The following is a 20,908-nucleotide window of genomic DNA, read 5'->3' as shown; positions in this document are numbered from 1 at the left end:
GACCATACAGGGCATGGGGGAAGTACAGAAGGTTCAGAAGCACACAGAAGGAGATGCTGATTCAGAGATGCAGAAAGTTCTCAGACAGGGATTCTAGAAGATGTGAAAGGAAACAAAATATGAACACAATGTGGGCAGAGAGTAAGCAGAGGCAGAGTCAGCGGATGTGGGCCTGCAGTGACAACCTGCACTGAGCCTTGTCATCACCCATCAGCCTGCACCTGAATTGTCACCTGAAGCCTCTCCCCTGGAGTGACCCACTGACACCTGACTGAAAGGCACTTTCCTTATGACAAAACCTTATATCTCCTAAATTTTTGCCTTTCTCATATGCCAATTGCCTACTGGAGATATATATTACAGATAGATATAGATATAGATATATAGATATAGATATAGATATAGATATAGATATAGATATGTCCCTGTCTGGGTATGCATATTGCCCTGTCATACCTTAGCAAAATAACGTAAGCCTTAAACAAAATGAAAGCCTAGGACAGGCTAAAGCACCTTCTGGCAGGGATACATAGAAAAGGGTCAGAAAGTCAGACAAACCTGGGAGGAAAAGAGCAAAATCAAAATCAAGATAAAAGCTGCCATTGTTAACCTCCCCACTGGTCTCTCACCGGCATCTGTTTCAACCAGTCCAGGACCAAAAAGCAAGGGCAGTTTCTTCACACATCCCTCTGCATCATGTGCCTTCTCCAGGTCTTCTTCTTGCTCTCCATCCTGCTTCCTTCCTTCCCCAGTCTTCTCTCCAGCTTCCTCTCCTCCCTGCTTAGCTCTGCCTTCTCTTGGGTGGGGCAGGAAACCCGGAATCTCCCCTTTTCCTGGGGGCCACCCTGTTATAAAACTAAAGGAATGTTTCAGAAAATTTCCAATGGGACAGCCGGAAATTATTCTTACAACCTTTGGGGTCAATCACCCAGAGAGAACAAAATCTCTCCAGTTTGTTGATAAATATTTCTTACAGGCTAGAGAAAAAGCAAAATTACCTTGATAGTCCTTCCCTCCTCCTTTCCTTCCATTATATTTTGCTCTGATTTATTCACTTGCCCACTGGTCCCCAGTTACATTCTTATTGTTTACCCCAAATTCCTGTTCTCTTAGCATAGTTGTCTGCAGACCCACGTGTTCTGAGACAGACATTTTTCAGTTGGCATATTAGGAACACTCCTGGAACACTATGTGGTAGCTTTCTCCATAGGGTGTCCAGTGGGATACTATTGTGCTTCCCATTGGTATATTAAGTTAGGCGGATTCTCTATTGAGAAAACAATGTGCTTATGTGCTTATATGCTTTGTGGCCCATAGAATGGACTTTGGGAAAAATGGTATTGTTCTGTAAAGTGCTGGTAATGAAAAGGGACCCTACGGCCACACAGATGCATCTCCTAAGTTTTTTTCTTTCTTGGGTAAGAGGAGTAATGATGATTGTTAAGATTTATAGCCTTCCAAGCTCAATGGGCTACCACCTTCCATAGAACATAGACAATAGGATCTTGGACAAAATTACAGAGAATGACAAGCGTCTCAGCTACTCCATTCCTTTGTAGTAGAAGTATTTTCTTCCAGGCTGTCTTCCTCTTTGGTTCTTATCATTTATTTCCCTTCCCTAACTCTCAAGGTCTCTGACATTTCATTCTCTTGTGAATTGTCTTTCTCTTTTTATTGACATCTCTTTTGTCTACAAACAAGGTACAAATTTTCTCAACATGAAAGAAACGTTCTCTCAACATTGCCTATTAAACTTAGCATGAAAGAGCTCTGGCAATTGTATTAGTTAGAACCTACTTAACTGTTCTTCTCTAAAGAGGTAATAACAATTGTATCAGTCACATAGCTGGCATATCTCTATCTTGAGCACATAAAGGATTTAGCATAGTCCTTGGTGTATATGAAAAGCTACATCAGGGCCTCCCCGGTGGCGCAAGCGGGTTGAGCACAGCTCTGTGAAGCTGTCTGCAGCCTCCGCAGCGTTGGTTCAATTCCCGGCCAGCCGGCGAGAATCCCACATGGCGAGGCAAACCTCTCTTGTCTCACCCGCTGCTCCCCTCAGCAGTGCTTTCAGTCTGTCTGCCTGTTCTGCTCTCTGCTCTGTCTCTGGTGAATCTCTCACCCTCCTGCCACTCTACCCCATCTCTTGTATAAATAAAAATAAATCTTAAAAAAAAAAAAATACAGTCTTAAAAAAAAAAAAAGCAACATCAGTGTTGACTTTTGCTCTTGTTGATACCGTTCATATTGTTGCTTTGTTGATATTTTTAATATTGTTTCTCCAGAGAGCATCTTATATTAGCCGTCTCTTCTGCTCTACATCCTATTTCTTGACTCTTTCTCAATCCGTTCATTCATTATCGACAAAATTACCACCCTCCTCTTTGCAGTATTAAACACACTTTCTCAGTTTTTCTTTGAAAAGTACTTTTGAAATAATGCAAACGTTTTTATTAAAGAGAGACACTTTCTCCCTTTGCTATGTGCATCCGGTGTCATGTGATCATCCTGATATGTAAATCTGTTCTTCTTTCTCTGAAGTCTCTTCCATAGCCTGGGCTCAGATGTTTGGGAAGGTTCTTGTCTCTTTGATCTTCCCAATTCTTTGTTGCCTAGTGACCTCAAGGCTTTACAATACCTTAATAAGGGTGTTCTCTGAATTCTGAAAGCCACAATCTTTCCATTTCTAACAAGATGAAATTCCATCACCACTTCTCAAAATCTTTGTCATATTTTAAGGACATTCCTAAAATTTCTCCTCCAGAGACCCCCACAGCCTGCTCTTGTGCCATACTTGATATCTGTTTGTAAAGTCAGTGTTTCCCATTTGGTGTTGTCTTTGGGACACGATTTTATTTATTTTTATTAGAATAAAATTATATGCTAATCAAATAATTTGTAAATGAATAAAGCTATTATTAGAGACATCAGTACTTTATTTTTTTTAAAGATTTATTTATTTATGTATACAAGAGCTGGGGTATAGGCCAGAGGTGTAGGGAGTGAGAGGATTCACCAGAGACAGAGTGGGGAGCAGAACAGGCAGACTGACTGAAATACACTGCTGAGGGGAGCAGCAGGCAAGACAGGAGAGGTCTGCTGCGCCATGTGGGCTGCTCCCTGGCTAGCCTGGATTTGAACTCGTTCTGCAATGGCTGCAGACAGCTTCATAGGTTGCATCTTAACCCCTTGTGCCACCAGGGAAGTCCCAAGACATCAGTATTTTAAAGGAAGAGTGAATGGACTACAGAAATTTATCTTGCTTGTGGTTTCTGAAGGACTGACCCCCTCCACCCCCAATCTTTATGCTTCACTGAAATCTTTGAGGTGGTAAATGTGATAGGTACCAAACTTGACTTTAAAGTTAAAAGTGGAATACAATAAAAGTTATCCTTCAGAAGACCTTTATGTTGCTTGTAATGTATAACATAAAGATAGGATCTCTGTTTGCTTTTTCTGTATGTTGGAACTTTCTTCAGTTGAATATCAGATAAAATAGGGGGTGTTGAGACACAACAGTGTGTTCACTGAGATGAGATGTACTAAGACATGCAAGTGGGACTGGAGACCAACTGGGCAGCAACTGGGCCTGTCTCTCACTCACCCTGGTGCCTACGTATAGTCGCTTGTGTGCTGTGGTGGTTCTGCACATGTGGTCCGCCAGTCCCCAGGAGCTTCTGGCATCCTTTCAAAGGTCCTTCCTCAAAGTAAAAATTATTTTTATAATACTGGTAAAACATTATTTGCCTTGTACTCATTCTCTCATGAGTGTACAGTGATGTTTTCCTAAGTTTAAATGATGCATCCACAATTAACTAAAAAGTCTGTTTTTCTTGGTATACGTATATTTTTCTATCATTCAAATACTTCAACCAAAATAGACATTATAGAAATTTACACAAATATGAGACAATGTTTTCATAAATATTCAAAACATTTTTTAATGATAATATATTACGTATGTTAACATGTAATAGGTTTATTAAATCTTTTTAAAAGTCTTGTTTTAACTTTTAATACATAAAGATACACTCACATAAATGAAAGCTTTTTGGAGGACCCTGGTAATTTTTATAAATATGAAAGGGTCCTAGGCCAAAACTGCTGCTCTTGGGCATGAGAAATTTCTGAAAGTAGAATGACATTAAAATTGTCCACGTTTAAATTTTTTTCTTTCTTCTCCCCTTTTGTCTTCGTATCCTCTTATTTTTTAACAAACATTTTGAATTTGTCTAAGTTAACCATGCTCTATATGTCTTCACTGAATTTTAAGCAGTAAAATCCTATTGCAGTATTCTTTCTGCTGTGTTTCCCGGAGAAAATCAAAAAAGTAATCTCCAAAGTATTTATAGACCTTATTATGCATGACATAAATAAAATTGTTTTTAACCTGTAATTTCTAATAAAGGGATTATTGTCCCAGAGGATGATGGGTTTCCCAAAAGTCAATAATTTAAGATATAAAAGAATATAACTTCATGACAAGAAAGTTTTGTTTTTTCTTTGTTAAAGTCTTTGTTCTGGGTAATTTAGCAAGATATTTAGAGAATAAATAAAGACCATATGTGTAATGGACAATGAATTTGTGGATATTTTGCTGCTTCAAAATTACAGATTACTGAGAATATCTAATTTGGAAATGTTAACTGAATAAAATGGTTAGACAACAAGCAGGCCAGCAATCAGTTACACTGTATTTACTACCGAGCTAAGACGACTCATAAAGGATTTTTCTGTTTTTTTTTTCCTTCTTATCAAAATAATTTAATAATATTTGAAATTGTAAACATATTGTTTGTACGTTGTACTCCCCTGGAGACTGGTCAGGGTTGAACTCTGTGAGAAGTCTCACTGCTATTTGAAATTGTGATTTTATATTGTCATAATGGGGGTTTTCTCTAATTTGACATCACTTTAGTTTGAAGCTTTGTAAATGTTTCACTTGTGGGTGGGATCACTCTTGAATACATCTATTTTCCCATTAGGCTCTGTGGAAAATTCATAAATGTTTCATTCATATATCACATGATTTTATATGATCCTAAAATTTATCCTGAACTTCTTAGCACCTTTGCTTAACAAAGTAGTATATGAAAATGTTAGTAAAATTCTTCACCTGAATGGCAGAAATGGCATTTTAAGAAATTGTGAGTTTTCTAGTTAACATACCAACTTAAAAGATGTTATAAAATATAATTGCATTATCACAAAATAGTGCTCATCTTTTACTATCAAAAAAGAAAAAAAAGTAAGGTTATTTTGTGTTCTTTAGGAAGTACTCCTAATGCTGACTTCTGGAAAAGTTTTCCAGTAACTAGAGCTTGGGGTTTTGGTTATTGTTGTTTGGCTATCCTTTGCCTGAGAGGGTTAATTTTGGATTGAGTCCTGGGAGATGTCTCTGCAGAGTGTGCATAGAACCTGTCAGCAGACCCTGAGCTGACTCTTTGAGTGGACAGGCGGACTTTGCACTGCTGCAGTTTCCCCTCAGTGGACAGATTGTGTGTGGTGGACAGTCCATCTGCCTGGCACTCGGTTTGAAGAGGCCTTTGCTCCAAGGCAGGACTGTGTAGTAAAAGTAGGGTGTTGATCTGGAGCATGAGACTATTTTCTATTTGATCAATCTGGTATTTTGCTGAGCGTTGTAGATGCCAGATACATAAGATACTGCCCTGTCTTGAAGTATATTATAATAATGTTAAGAGAAAAACAACTGAGTGTTATGCATGTGAATACAATGATGTGCGCATAAGATAGAATGGGGGAATAAAAATGGGAGTGAGTTGTCAGTTTTAGCTCAAGAAGTATTTGTTAGTAGTTAGTTTTTTTTTTTTTTTTTGTTATTTTTTAACTACAAGAAGCTTTAAAAAAAGAAATCCGCTCTCTATATTCCCCTTCACTCCCAATCACACAGCCCTCTGGATATTTAAAAAAATAATGCACATTTTTTTAAGTATTTTGAAATTCCATCTTTATTTATTTATTTATTTATTTATACATACATACATACATACATACATGCAAGCACTGGGTACAGTCAGAAGCGCGGGAGGGTGAGAGAATTCACCAGAGCCAGAGCGGGGAGCAGAGCAGGCAGAAGGACCGAAGTACACTGCTGAGGGGAGCAACAGGCGGCAGGAGAGGTCTGCGCGCCATGTGGGATCCTCCTCTGGTGGCCGGGGAGCTGCCGGGGATCGAACCGGCACTGCAGAGGCTGCGGGCAGCTTCACAACCCAGCGCTCAACCGCTGCGCCACCGGGGAGGCCCAATAATACACATATTTAGAATGATTTCTTTTTATTTATTTTTTTCTGGGCAAATTGCAACTCTCAGGCATCCCAAAAGTTAGCGGATCACCTTAGGCATGACCTTCACTGGCTCAAAACTTTGTCTTCATTACTAGTGAGGATATTGGGGTTACCCTGAATCAATATTTTCCTTACTCATAATTTTATGGCATAGAATTTCTTTTTAAACTGAAAGAATGTCTCTAAGGTGAGTTTGTTATTTTTCAAAGATTTCACAGAGAGAATCTGTTATCTGAAAATGCTGAAAACCTCAATGTAGAAATACTTTCCATGAGGCAAAGGATTAGTTCATGTGTACTGCTTATTGGAGTATAAGTCTTTGGATATTTCTTTGTAATTCCCCACCCTCACCTCAGACCTGAGATTGTGTGTAAAATCTGTAAATGTTTTAGGTGAAGCCAATTGTTTATAGCCAACACGAAGCCTGAGACTAATAACATAACATATCTCATCTTTGTCTTCTCCCTGTCCCTCTATCAAATCATAACAATTAAAAACAACCAAAGTATATTAAAAGCAACCAAAGTATATCCCCAAGTATATTAAAAAAAAAAAACAACCCAAAAACCCAGTTCATAAAGATGGTCAAGATAGCTGCAGAAATGGCTTCATCTCCATTGTCAACTACCACCTCCAGGAAAATTTCCTTATATAGTTTGGGGTAATTGAATCAGAACCAACAAACATTTGGTTCCTAATAGTTCTTTGTTGAACTGAACATGGGGGCCTCTTCCTTGTCTGAAGCACTGGATTTTGAAAGGTTACTGTTATGAGGTAGGGAGATAAAATTCTAAATTGAGAATTGTTGAAAACACTTGTAAATTAAGTCCACTTTTTGTTTTCTCATAATTTTGAGATAAGATATGGGTGTTGCAGGACAAGTTTCCTCTTTCTTATTATGGCAAAGGTTTCCTGTTTACACCTTTGGAGAGAAAATGCATACACAAGTCCCAAAGTTCTATTTTAAATGCGTTAATTTCCTTGCTTATTCAGCAAGCAAGGCGGTAGGCCCTAGGGCTACAGAAATGATAGGTAATGGGCCTGGAGGAGGTAGTCTAGTGAGGGAAAGTAGGCCTGTAAAAGGCATTTAATTTGTAGTTTGAGAGGTGCTGGAGGGAGATTTGGAGGTCATCTTTGTATGGAAAAAAAAAATCAAAGTAAGTTTCTAGGTCACCAACTGAAAGCCAATTTTTATCTTGGATACTACTGGTTATAATAGCTAAGCTTTGTTGTACCTTGGTAAGTCCCAGGGAGAATTCTAAGTCTTTAAATTATCAATTCCTTCCAACTGTCCAATGAGAGAGATTATTATTTCCATTTTTTATATATGATCAAATGAAGAAATTAAGTAATTTACCCAGATAGTCCTCCTCCTGGAGTTGGCTATCTACCATTCTAAAAGAAGGGAATGTTTGAAATACAGCTTGTTTAATTTGTATAGGAGTCTCTTTTGGAGCTTTTTTTTTTTTTAAAAAAGATTTATTTATTTATAGAAGAACAGGGGTACAGTCAGAGGTGTGGGAGGATAAAAAATTCAGCAGAGACAGAGCGGGGAACAGAACAGGCTGACGACCAAAGACACTGCTGAGGGGAGCAGCAGGAGAGGAGACAGGAGAGGTCTGCTGTGCCATGTGGGTTTCTCCCTGGCCAGCCAGGAATTGAACCCGCCATGCAGAGGCTGCGGACAGCTTCACAGTGCTGCACTCAACCCACTGCACTACCGGGGAGGCCCTGGAGCTGTTTTTAATAGCTAATTGGCACACAATAAATTTAATGTTATCAGTTTATTGTCTATTTTTTCCCTTTTGTATTAAGTTGCTTCAGAGCAAAAACCTTGTTTTTTTGGTAAGTACTTCCCAGCTTGCAGCATGAGGGCCTATCCTGAAATGTTTGTTGAATGAATTCAGATGTTTTGAAATTCAAATGAAGAAATATTTGAGACTCCTCCATAACATCTTTTTTAGTTTTTTTGCAAAAATTAGGTATTTAATACATACTCAGAGAATGCATAAATGAAATTATTAAGTTTCTTGAAGAGGGGCCAGGCTTACTGATTGTAAAAGATTGAGTCACTTATGTTATAATAGATTTTAAATTTAATGTTTAGTTCTAAGTTCTGAGTCTAGATTTTTCCTAGTTTTTAAAATTTTTAGTGAGTGGTTTAGTGAGTATCTTTCAACCCAAAAAAATTGCTGTCCACACAAAAGGGATAAGAGGGAAGGATGACTTAAGATGACTCTGGACTTGATCTGGGGAGTTTTTCTTGTATATAGGTAAGTTTAAAATGCACAGGAACCAACTTTTCTGTGTTCCTGTGCCTTTGTCCTCCTCTCCACCACACCATTTTTAATTAATTGTTTATTTATTTATTGAAGGATTTATTTATTTATTTACACATACATACATGCAAGCACTGGGTACAGTCAGAAGCGCAGGAGGGTGAGAGAATTCACCAGAGCCAGAGCGGGGAGCAGAGCAGGCAGAAGGACCGAAGTACACTGCTGAGGGGAGCAGCGGGCCGCAGGAGAGGTCTGCGTGCCATGTGGGACCCTCCTCTGGTGGCCGGGGAGCTGCCGGGAATCGAACCGGTGCTTCAGAGGCTGCGGGCAGCTTCCAACCCAGCGCTCAACCACTGTGCCACCGGGGAGGCCCCATTTTTAATTTTTAAACAAGATTTGTATTCTGAATATGTATTTAAAGTTGGTGCATAAAAGAAGATCCATGAATTTAATATTCAAGTATGTAAAGGACTCCATAAATGGCCTCTTTTGCATTTATAGTGGAAGAAAAATTTCCTCTGCCCTCTTAGGTTTGATAATTGAGTCTGTGAAATAAACTGACAAACCATAGGCAGAGTAGAAGAAAAAAATAGTATTTATTAATTTTTAATATTTTGTACATGGGGGCACTACAGGTAGGTGAAATATCCAAAACAGTTGAGCTTTGGGAACTAAATAGGGGAAGGAAAGAAGGCATGTAAGCACTTACAGGGAGAAAAAATATTTTTAGGAAAGATGTATGGGCCTTTTGAAGACCCATGGGAGATATGATGGTTTGTAACAAAGTTGTTTAGGTGGGGTATTAGCTTCTAATCTCCTTTCCTGTGATAAGAATCTAGCCTATCTGGTTGGTAAAACTCCCAGGAAGGGGATTTATAACAATTGAATTCCTTTTAGAAGTTCTGTCGTTAGGTAGATAAACTTTAGGGCAGTTTAGAAAAAGCTTCTCATATTTGCTGTTTTAAAGTTACTTTTAGCTCAAAATGAGCAACATACCAAAGAGGCAGATTTTGGGGTGGTATGTCCTGAACTCCTTCATAGTCATCTGGGTACCTGTTGAGTAGTAATGAGGTTTCACAGATGGCTTTGTAACATGTTTTCTGGTTCAATGCATTTCCTTCAATTGTAGACTGGGAGTAAATAGGAGTGTGAGAGGAAATGCATTAACATGGAGTTTGAAAAAAAGCGTCCCTGTAGATTTTGGTTCACTTGCCATTTCATTACTGTTCTAATACATATGTGTATATAGTTATGGCCACTTCATTTTTTATACCAGATACAGTTAAATTTTTTCATATTAGGAGAAAGCCAAGCTCATCAGTTGATTGGGTTCAACTGTGGACTCAAGAGTTCTCTGCTTCTAGACTTCTACAGCTTCTATAACAGCTCGGCTATGATTTGAGTTTGTAGAATGAGATAGACTATTAGGAGGACTGTGAGTATCAGTGTTCCACTTAGATTTAAAAATTGAGTTACAGGATGTGCAACATGGTGCAACATAGTTAAGGGTAGGCCATACTTAATAGGTGTATCAAATCTCCCTTATACTTTTTCCAGCTTCTTGTAATCTTAAAGTAGGGAATTTATGAGTGAGAATTTTGAAGTTTGATATTCACTTTGTAGGACTATGGTACAAGATATGAAAATGACTTTTAGCAGAATTAAGAGAAAACATCAATTATATCTTCTTTGGTAGATTTGTACATTTAGGGAGCTTTCATTTAAGATGAGATTATAGACCAATTAACTGTGAATATTTTTGTGTTCACATTTAGTTTATTTATGTCTATTATTATCTGTTAGAGAAGCCAGTAAATGCTTAGCATGTTTGGGGGTCATCTTGGCATTTTATTAATGTATATGATATTTAAATATATCATGCTTACCTCAACTACTGGTGGTTATACTACTTTTCCAATTAATTAGTATGTAAAAGTAACAACACTTTCTGTTCAGTCCCAGAAATCCTGGATTGAAGGAGTGTTTGACAAGAGAGAATGTAGCAAAATCATACCCAGCTCAAAAGGCCCTCACAGGTACAATTTTTAATTTTATATATATATATATTTTAAAGATTTATTTATTTATTTATACAAGCACTGGGTACAGTCAGAAGTGCGGGAGGGTGAGAGAATTCACCAGAGCCAGAAGGGAAAGCAGAGCAGGCAGACTGACGAAGTACACTGCTGAGGGGAGCAGCGGGCGGCAGGAGAGGTCTGCGCACCATGTGGGACCCTCTCCCAGTGGCCGGGGATCGAATCGGTGCTGCAGAGGCTGCGGGCAGCTTCGCAACCCAATGCTCAATTGCTGCACCACCAGGAAGGCCCTATGTTTTTCTTTTTAAAGCAGCACTGCTGGAAACTATTTGGGAAAACCTAGAGAATTTGGTAATATCTATGATATTAATATTTAAAATACATGTTCCTTTATTCATCTTCATAACAATAATGCATGACTTATAAGGACAGTATAAGAACAGGAACCTTGTAAATTTGTACCCCACTCCAAATCCAGCAGTAGGGCAGTGACTGCCATGTATAGTAGGCTCCTAATAAACCTCTGTTCAACAACTTAATACAATAAAAAGAATAAAAAGTTCATCATAATGACAGCACCCTGATGGATCCACTGTTAGTATTGGGGCAGTTTTCACACTGTTGTTGTATCTTTGATTCCCCTATTATTCTTAGTGGGAGGATAGATATTAGGGAAATATCAACAAGCATTTCACTGGGCTTGGATATACTTACAGCTTCTAAATATTGACTATTCAAAATATTGTGAAGCTTATCTCTAACAAAGGTGTCTATTGAAAATAGTGATTGGGATATTTCAGAATGCTGTGCTCACATTACTCAAGCTGTTAGTTTTAGGTCCATTTTTGTCTCATAGGCCTTTCATTTGAGGGGATAATGGACAACAAAATGGAATGATTTGAGTTTGGTTACTCTGAGTTCTTGACAACTCCTTGGAAGCTCTACTTACAGAACAAAGTTCAAAATAACAGCCAGTGAAAGACAGGGGAAGAAAGGGCTATGGAAAATTTCCCAGCATAATTGAATCCATGAAATGAAGACTGGGTGGCATTGCCCTTGGGGAAAAGAAATTAAAAGTAAAGGAATTCACCTTCATAGAATTACCTGTGGCTTGGAAGTCCTGTGATTGGAAATTCCCATTTTACTTGCTTATAAAATGTTTACAGAATACCAAGGTAACCTTGCTTTTACCCTTCATCTTTTATGGCATCTTTTAATGGGATGTGGTTGCAGTGGAAGGCAGAATGAGCTCTGTGAAGGAAAATCATCTTCACAATCACCTTGAACTTTACGAAGAGTGATAAACTATACATCATTCGCACTAGATTCAAGAAGAATATTAGTGATCATAATTTCATGAATGGTTCAAGATGATCCTAGTAAGATTATCAAAATTGTGGGTTTCATGAGGTTTTCTTCCTTATGATGCCTAGGAGAGAAGTGGTGATTTTCTATTTTAAATTTAATAAATTATCTCTTTGTAATTCCTGATAAATTAATCTGTAGGCTTCATTGAAATGTCTTTTTCTTCTTATTTTGAATTTATAGTTGAAATGAAATGTTCAAACAAAAAGGCAGGAGCAATTGAAAAGATTTATATTTGTTTCTGAAACATCTAGAATGACACAATTTTATAAGGGCTACCTTTCATTATTTTAGCTAGAGTTCTCTAATTAAAATTTCTGTACACCTAAAACATGATCATTGATGACCATATCCAACCCCCAAATCTGAAGGTTCTTTTGAATCATAAGAGAAAGATTAGTAAGGATAATATAGTCACAGTAACAGTTCCTTGATTTATTGGGGGGCTCTCTGGGCTCTCCTCCATACTGTCCTCTGCCACCCCATCCTCTGTGACACTGACCCTATCCATATTTCAGTCTCCAGACTCAGGTACACCCACTTACTCATGCCCACACCATGCTCCAGGTGTCCACCACCAGGCATTTGTAACCTGAGCCCACGCTCCCAAGCGCCTCCTGCATTCAAGGCTGCAGGTGATAGCCACAGAGGCCAATGGCACAAAAGCCTGAACCATCTTCATTTACCCTATAGTATCTATTTTCTTACTTGATCCTCAGAATTCTTAAGAATTGTCTTATTTTCATAGTGTGATAACACCAGCTGCCATTATTATACACACTGCAAGGTACCAGTGTGCAAAACAACATATACATCTCAGATACATATTCATATACATCTTTTTTTTTTAAAGATTTATTTATTTATGCATGCAAGAACTGGGGTACAGGCCAGAGGTGTGGGGGGTGAGAGGATTCACCAGAGACAGAGTGGGGAACAGAACAGGAAGATCGACTGAAATACACTGCTGAGGGGAGCAGTGGGCTAACCATGCGAGGTCTGCTGCCCCTTGTGGGTTGCTCCCTGGCCGGGGTTCAAACTCAAGCTGCAATGGCTGCGAATAGTTTCAGAGGCTACGTCTTAACCTTTTGCGCCACCAGGGAGGCCCAGATAATCTTTTTAAAAACCTTATAGGACACAATATTATTTTCATATGTGAGAACTGGGGCTTGGAAGAATCAATTAATGAAATTTAAAACCAGGTATTTTGACACCAAACGCAGTGTTTTGTCAATTAAGTCAAAGTTGCTGCAGCATAATTGTATTTGTTAAATGGCTATGGGGATATTTGGAAAGTGATAGATAAGTACTGAGAAAGCCCTGATTTCCAGCCCATTGAAAGTAACAGGTCCTTGTGTTAGTATAGATATTACGTATGCCTTCAAATACTAATAAAGTTTTTATTTTTTAAATTTAGATGTACTGCAGGATGCCAGGTCTGCCAGAATTTAATCAGGTAAGACTTAAATAAATAAATAAGATTTCTTTAAACTTTTAGTTCCTGTTTAAAATTCATTGGGGTAGTTTTCTCACGTATTGAATGAACCCATTGAAAGGGCTTTGTTGGTGTATCCTATATGCCTTTTCAAGGGAAGTTTTAAGAATAAAATGACTTTTTTTGAATGTAATAATTATTTTAATTACTGAAAGGTATAAATGGTTAAGGATCATGGCAAGAGTGTCTAACAGTTGAAATACTTGTAAAGCATTATATTTTCATTTTGCTTTGCTATAATGCTTTGCTAAAAATATAAAGCTTTGCTAAAAATGCTTCATGCTCATACAGCACTGTATTTGATCTATGACTTGCAAGTGGTAATGTGTGTATACCAAGCTCCAATTATGACAGCAATCCCAATCTGTGTTTTATTATAATACCATCAAATAATTAACTCAGTTCTGAGACTCTCTACCTGGAGAAAGCTCCAGATCCCACAGGGTAAGGGCTCGATTCTACAAGACTATGCTTTCACTCCTTTCTTTGGACTCCAACACAAATCCAAGTTGTCTTCCTGACTTTTGGGCCATAGTCCAGAGATTCCCATGGCCCCTTCCTCATGTTTGATTAATCTGCTAGAATGGCTCAAAAAACTCAGAAAAACATTTACTTACACTTCTCAGTTTATTGTAAGACATATTTATGAATAGTCAGATGAAAAGATGTATAGGGCAAGATATTTGGAAGGGGCCCAGAGCTTCCATGCCCTTTCCAGGATGTCACTCTCCTAGCACCTCAGTGGTCACCAACCTGAAGCTCTCTGAACCCCATCCTTTTGGGTTTTTATGTAAACTTCATTAAATAGGTATGCTTGGCTTGATTGAATCACTGGCATTTGTAATTTGACTTCCAGCACATTTATTACTCTTACTATTCAGGAAACCCCAAGGCTTTTTGGTGCCCAGTGAAGAAACAGAGATAAAGATCCAATGTATACTTGTTATAATTACAATATTATACAAACTTGTGGGCAAAATGAACTCTTTAGTGCAATATAACCTTTAATAGTGATTCAAATTTTAAACTTTGTTTAAGGCCTATCTGCAAATATAGTCACATTGGGGGTTAGAACTTTAACATAATTAATTTTTGGGTTCATGTTTCCGTGCTTAATACTGGGAGATGAGTTTCCACTTGGTTAACCTCTTTCACCTTTTCCTCGAATGCTTTTTTCTCTATAGCGATTATTTAAAATTTTGCTAAAATTCAAAACAAACATAAGACTATAATGAAAAAAGTGGTCTTTATTGTATTTTATTGAACTCCTGTATATCCTTTAGAGAAATCCTTTTGGTGATGAATTTTTTAGTTTTCTTCCCACTAGAAATGATCTATACTCAAGGATATTTTCATGATATAGAATTCTGGTTTGACAGTTCTTTAAATAAATTGTTCTAGTTTTCTATCCTCCATGATTTTTGAGGAGAAATCTCCAAAAATTCAAGACTAATATCTTATAAATAGTATATCATTTTCTCCAGCTTTTCTCTAACTTTTTTTTTTACCTTATCTTTTGCTTTCAGTGCCATGATTATGTTCTTTCTGCATGTGAAGTTCTTGTGTTTACCCTGGTTGGGGTACACTGATCTTCTTGGATCTATAGATACATCTTTCTTTGAATTTGGGGAGGTTTTGATCATTATTTCTTCAGATATATTTTCTTCACATATCTATACTTACCACAAATGTTAGATTTTGGATATTTTCCTGTAGGTTCCTTCCTGAGGTTCTGTTTATTTTTGTTTTATCTTTTTTTTTCCAGTCTATCTTCAGATTGAATAGTTTCTATTACTTTATCTTGAGGTTCATGAATGTTTTTCTTTATTGTCTTCATTCTAAAATTGAGATCATTCAGGATTTATTTATTTATTGGAGAAAATTTTCCTGGTTTTATTGTATCATGAGGCATTGAATCATCAGAACAATCAATATCTGGGTGACAAGGTGGCTTCTTTCCTCTTCACTTCATTCATTGAAAGGCATGGTTTTTATTTATTTTCTTAAATCTTTGTTAATTTTTGGGTAGTATTTGATTTCACCTGCAGGTGAAGTCCCCATAATTCTCCCACCACCACATCACCTGTATCCATCATCACAGTCCTTTGTGCTCTTTCCTCCCTCCTATGACCCCTCCCTCCTTTGACTCCCTTGCTGCATGCTTCGCATTTTGTCTTTTTCCTGGCCCTTGTTTCGGTTTCTCTATATTCCTCATATAAATGAAACCAGCGATATTCATCTTTTTTCTTCTGACTTATTTCGCTTAGCATAATCCCTTCTGGCTCCATCTATGTGAACAGAAATGTCAAATTTTATATTTAAATGTGATGCATTTCAATGCTAAAATTTCCTCTTGACTCTTTTTATATGCTTCTATTATTTACTGAGAATGATTTTTTAATTAATGTCAAATGTATTTACTTTTACCTCGTGGAGCATAGTTATAATAGCATTTTTAAAGTCTTTGATAATTCCCAGGGCTATCTCATCTCAGCTGTCTGTGTTTGTATGTTATTGATGCCTCCTGTCATTTATGGTGTTCTTTAAATCCATTCATTCTGTTTGAAACATTATCAATGTTTCTCTATCTTCGCTGTATTCTTTCTTTTGTTCATTCTTTGTTTTTCTTGTTTCCACAAGCATAGTGTCACTATCTTGAATTCCTCATCAAGCAAGTTATGCAAATCTGCTCGATTTGGATTTCTTTTATTTGTTTGTTCCATCATTTGTGATATTTTTCTCTAGCTGTTCATTTTAGTTTTTTATCAGTTGAAACAAAGAGCTTTATTTCTTTATCTAGGAAGTTGGCTTTAGGTGTCTTACTTCATAGTCTGACACCTCTGCATTTGTCTATGCTATAATGCTTGCAAGGGGAGGGAGATAGGAGCTGGGCAGCAGGGCATTAGATGGTATCACTAGTGAGTACCTAGAGTTCAATCCTCCTGAGGTTCTGCAGCTACTTGAGATTTTTTTTTTTTGGGGGGGGTACTGTTGTTAAGATAACCACCTCCTCTAGGCCAATTCCTCAGTTAAAGCTTTTCAAATAATTTTGGGCCAGTGTCAACCTCTCTACTGTTGTTCAGTTCTGGCTTACCAGATCTGTGACCAGTTTAGCTCTAGTTTACTGGACCTATGACCATGGAGCAGGCAGGAGGAGGATGAACTGAGAGAACTGAGAGCTGCTGGTTCCCACTGTGAACAGGCTGCTGCCCAGGTTCTGATTACAGGCAAATGGAGACTGTGGGGGGAGTATATTTCTCAAGGTTTATGCTAGTGACTTTATACAAAAAGCAGCATCCCCTGCAGACTTCTCTCAATCATCACTCAATTATTGTAATGCCTGGAGGGGGTTACCGTCTTCCTGGTGTGCTTGCTCCTATTGTTAAAAGTCTACCTGCATTAAACTCTGGTTAATGTCAGTATTCACTGTATGGAGTTGCTATCTTGGCTTTAGCCCCCAGTTGGAGTGAGACTTGGAGATACAAGCTCAAGCTGACAATCATTCCTTATATAGATATTACACTGACGATTACCAAGACTATCAGCTGCCTTCAAACTCCTCTGTTTAGGGGTGTTTAACTGTTTAACTCTGGATGCCCGATTACTATGTGGCAATATAACATCTACCTGGTGTTCTACTTCAAGTCTCTGCTCCCCTACTCCTACTATTCTCTGGAGGTAGATCTTTGTCCTGTATACTGACTATGTGTGCCTCCCCACTCCCAGGTCTGTTCCTGGCTTCTCACATCCCTGATGCAGCCATGGACACTTCATTCAACAACCACAGAGAGGCAGATTTCCGTTTTTTCCTACCCTCTCTGCTATATTGTCCCTCTTCGTGTATACAATAGTCATCTGGTTATCCTCCAGGGATTGTTGTCTTTATTTCATATCATTTATTGTAAATGTGTGGAAAAAGGGAGCTGGCATTTTTACTTTTACTCTATTTTGCCAGACTCCTTCTTAATGACTTTATTGAAGCATAACTGACATAAAGTAAATGGCACATACTTAAGTGTCTAGATCTATAGTGTTAAGTATATAGTCTAGATCTATAGTGTTAAGTATAATCACATTTTAGTGCAACTTTTTCATCTTGAAAAACTGTCTAATTAACAATAACTCCTCATTGGCCCCCTCCTTCCCAGCTCCTGTCTACCACCATTCGATTCTCAGTCTTTGCTGATTTGACTACACTAGTACAACATATTGGTGGGATTCTGTAATATTGTCTTTTACAACTATCATATTTCATTTAGCATAATGTCCTCAAGGTTCATCCATGTTTTAGCTTATCACAGAGTTTTCTAACTTTATTAAGATGGAATAATATTCCTTTGTATGTATATGCCACATTGGTTTATCCATTTGTCTTTTGAACACTTGGGTTGCTTCTGTTATTGATGATTGTAAATAATGCTGCTATGGACATGGGTGTGGAAGGGATTTTTAGTGTTTTTAAAAAGCATTCCTGAAATGGTTCTAATGTACTGCCAAGGGAGAGAACTACTTGAAGGGTTTCTAAACTTAGAGGAAACCCATATTATAAATCGTAATGTGAAATTTAAAAACTTTTAGATTATGTCATCTATATACTACCATTGAAAACTGAAATGTTTTCTCTTTGAAATTGTTTTTTATCCCAAATTTAAGGTGTAGCTGTGGGCGATTTATTGGAGACCATCATGGGATAGATCATGCTTGGACTACCTCAGCTGCCAATGGTAATGAAAATGAACAATGGTCTGTCGAAAAACACACAAGAAAAAGCCCTACAGATACCTTTGGCACTATTAATTTCCAAGATGGAGAACACACCTACCACTCCAAGGTTTGTCTACCACCCCATTATTTCATTGGTTTTTAAGAAAAGATGAAATGTATCTCCAAATTGTATCATGTGCAGGGCATTGTACCTTTCCTAAGTATGATGCAGATTGTTCTTTATTTGACTGACCTTTTCCCCTTAACTTTGGACCTCTGCAAAAGATAATCAATGACTTACTGAACTTTGCGAAAGTTGCTGAAGGGCTGCCTTTTCTTAAGGAATGTAAAAAAGTTATCACCTTACAGCATGCTTTAGCTGAAGCATGGCCACAGCAATAACCAGTAGATTGTGGCTGTTTGACTCTCTTGTGGGAAGAGACTCTCGTGTGGATCAGTTTTTCTTCTGTGTCTGATATGATAATATTGGGGTGAGTTGTATTGTATTGACTGGTAAACTATTTTTGGGGTGTTTTCTTTTGAGCATGTTAGTCACCTACTACTGCTTTATTATGGCAACTTTTCCTGAGAAAATTCTGGGTACTTACCATAGGAAAGCTTAGAACCTGTTACATTCTAGAGTTTGGCCATTAGTTTGATGGATTTGAAGCAACATTTCCTAGTAGTGTAATCATAACAGAAGTTCATCATACAGTGTTCTTTGTAATCTAGATTTCCTACTATTAATTCTCTCACAATGAACTTTGTGTGATGCTTTCTTTAGTTGGCAGAATAACAGTCTTCACTTCTCTTCCGTTTCTTTTGGAAACTCTTTTTTTTTTTTTTAAAGATTTATTTATTTATACAAGCACTGGGTACAGTCAGAAGCGCGGGAGGGTGAGAGAATTCACCAGAGCCAGAGCGGGGAGCAGAGCAGGCAGAAGGACCGAAGTACACTGCCGAGGGGAGCAGCGGGCGGCAGGAGAGGTCTGCGCGCCATGTGGGACCCTCCTCCGGTGGCCGGGGAGCAGCCGGGGATCGAACCTGCGCCGCAGAGGCCGCGGGCAGCTTCGCAACTCAGCGCGCAACCGCTGCGCCACCGGGGAGGCCCTCTTTTGGAAACTCTTATAGAACGCTTGATGTAATTTTTTCCCCTGAGGTTTTAGTCTTCTTTTGATTTTATGTCCTTCATAATCATCTTCATTTACTCACTTTCCATCTATTAAAAAAATAGTTACTGGGTGCCCACACTTTGCTGTGCCCCAAAGAGTATATGTTCATGTGCTTGGCTTATAGACTGGTGAGGAAAATAGGACATATATTACCACAGGAGGTAGGGGTACTTTGAAAAGGGAAAACAAGGTTCTTGGAGAGAATGAAAAGGCTAACTCCTCATGGTGGTGGTGGTGGTGGTGGTGTGTGTATTAAGGAAGCCATCTTCCTTTAGGTATCATTAAAAAGAGATTGGAAAGATGAATGATGTGAGGTATCTGGTGAGGAAGAAGGGAAAGTTTGCATTCTGGGCATTAAGGACAGCTTGTGTGATGGTCAAAGAGAATATGGTGCATTTAGGAGAGCTGAAAATGTGGTTAGACAGATCAGATCAGTAATACATTTTATGTTCAGCACTGGGTTCCTGTTACCTCCTATGTACCTGAATGCATTTTATTTGAGTGCTGAGAAAGGAAGAGACTATCCTTTAATTTAAGACCAGAATTGTGTATCAGGTTTACAGTGGAGTAGGAAGGCTTGTGGGAGCTGATTGTTCTTCTTCCTCCACTGTCTTTTCCTTCTCAGTTGTTTATCCCTCCTACCTCATTTCATAAAGAATTGGGAGATGAATCTTTGCCAGCAGGATTCTAAGGGAGTTAGTTTAAAATAAGGGGGAAGGGAAAGAATCATTAACCTTTAGCTGTGTCTGCTTTTAGCCTTTGGGAGAAAAGACTCTAGTGCCAATAATTTAGTTAATCAGGTTTGTTTATCCTAAAATCTTAAGGAGAAATGTCTTTGAGGACTAAAAGATTTGTATTTGAAAGAGGGAGATTTGGGAGAAAGATTTTGGGTAGAAAGAAGGTGAGCTAAACCATAATTGCCTCCTGTGTCCTTATTCATTATTCAGAGCAAAGCAAATCAGTTCACAAATGTCAACTTGTACTTTTTCCTGCTTCTTTAACTTGCTATAAGTCTGTGGTGGCAGCACTGTCTCCTCCCTTGTGAAGTGAATCCTAGTTATCCCTCCATTCACAGTTTTTTTTTTTAAGATTTATTTATGCATACAAGAACTGGGGTACAGGCCAGAGATGTGGGGGGTGAGAGGATTCACCAGAGACAGAGTGGGGAACAGAACAGGCGGACTGACTGAAATACACTGCTGAGGGGAGCAATGGGCAAGACAGGAGAGGTCTGCTGTGCCATGTGGGTTGCTCCCTGGATGGCTGGGGATCAAACTCATGCTGCAGAGGCTGCAGATTGCTTCATAGTGTGGTGCTTAACCCCTTGCACCACCAGGGAGGCCCTCTGTTCGCTGTTACTCCCTTTCCCCATGGCTGCACCATCCTTATGTTCAGGAATTCTATTTTAATTATGAATTAGAGTGATTATGTTTTAAGAAGTTCAAAGATAGACTGTTATTGTTTTAAAATTGTTAATCAGATTCTGGAGCATACAGATCGTGCAGATAATTTCTATTTGCCTATGTTCAGAGATCTTTACCTTTAGTTATTT

The 20,908-nt window shown here is 38.3% G+C and overlaps 1 protein-coding gene across 1 annotated transcript in view; it reads left to right on the top strand.

Annotated features, from left to right (window-relative positions):
- Positions 1-20,908, top strand: part of TRPM6 (transient receptor potential cation channel subfamily M member 6) — a gene marked incomplete at both ends in the record, with an annotated part of 105,579 nt that overhangs the window by 8,168 nt on the left and 76,503 nt on the right. The window contains 3 exons of the mRNA XM_084239203.1: positions 10,541-10,620; positions 13,403-13,441; positions 18,134-18,311. Of these exons, the coding sequence (XP_084095329.1) occupies positions 10,541-10,620; positions 13,403-13,441; positions 18,134-18,311 (297 nt within the window). The remainder of the gene's footprint in view (positions 1-10,540; positions 10,621-13,402; positions 13,442-18,133; positions 18,312-20,908) is intronic.

Source organism: Talpa europaea (assembly GCF_964194135.1).
Source record: "Talpa europaea genome assembly, chromosome: 7".
NCBI classification, from domain to species: Eukaryota; Metazoa; Chordata; class Mammalia; order Eulipotyphla; family Talpidae; genus Talpa; species Talpa europaea.
The sequence above is the reverse complement of the archived record's forward strand: the minus strand, read 5'-3'. Positions and strand labels throughout refer to the sequence as shown.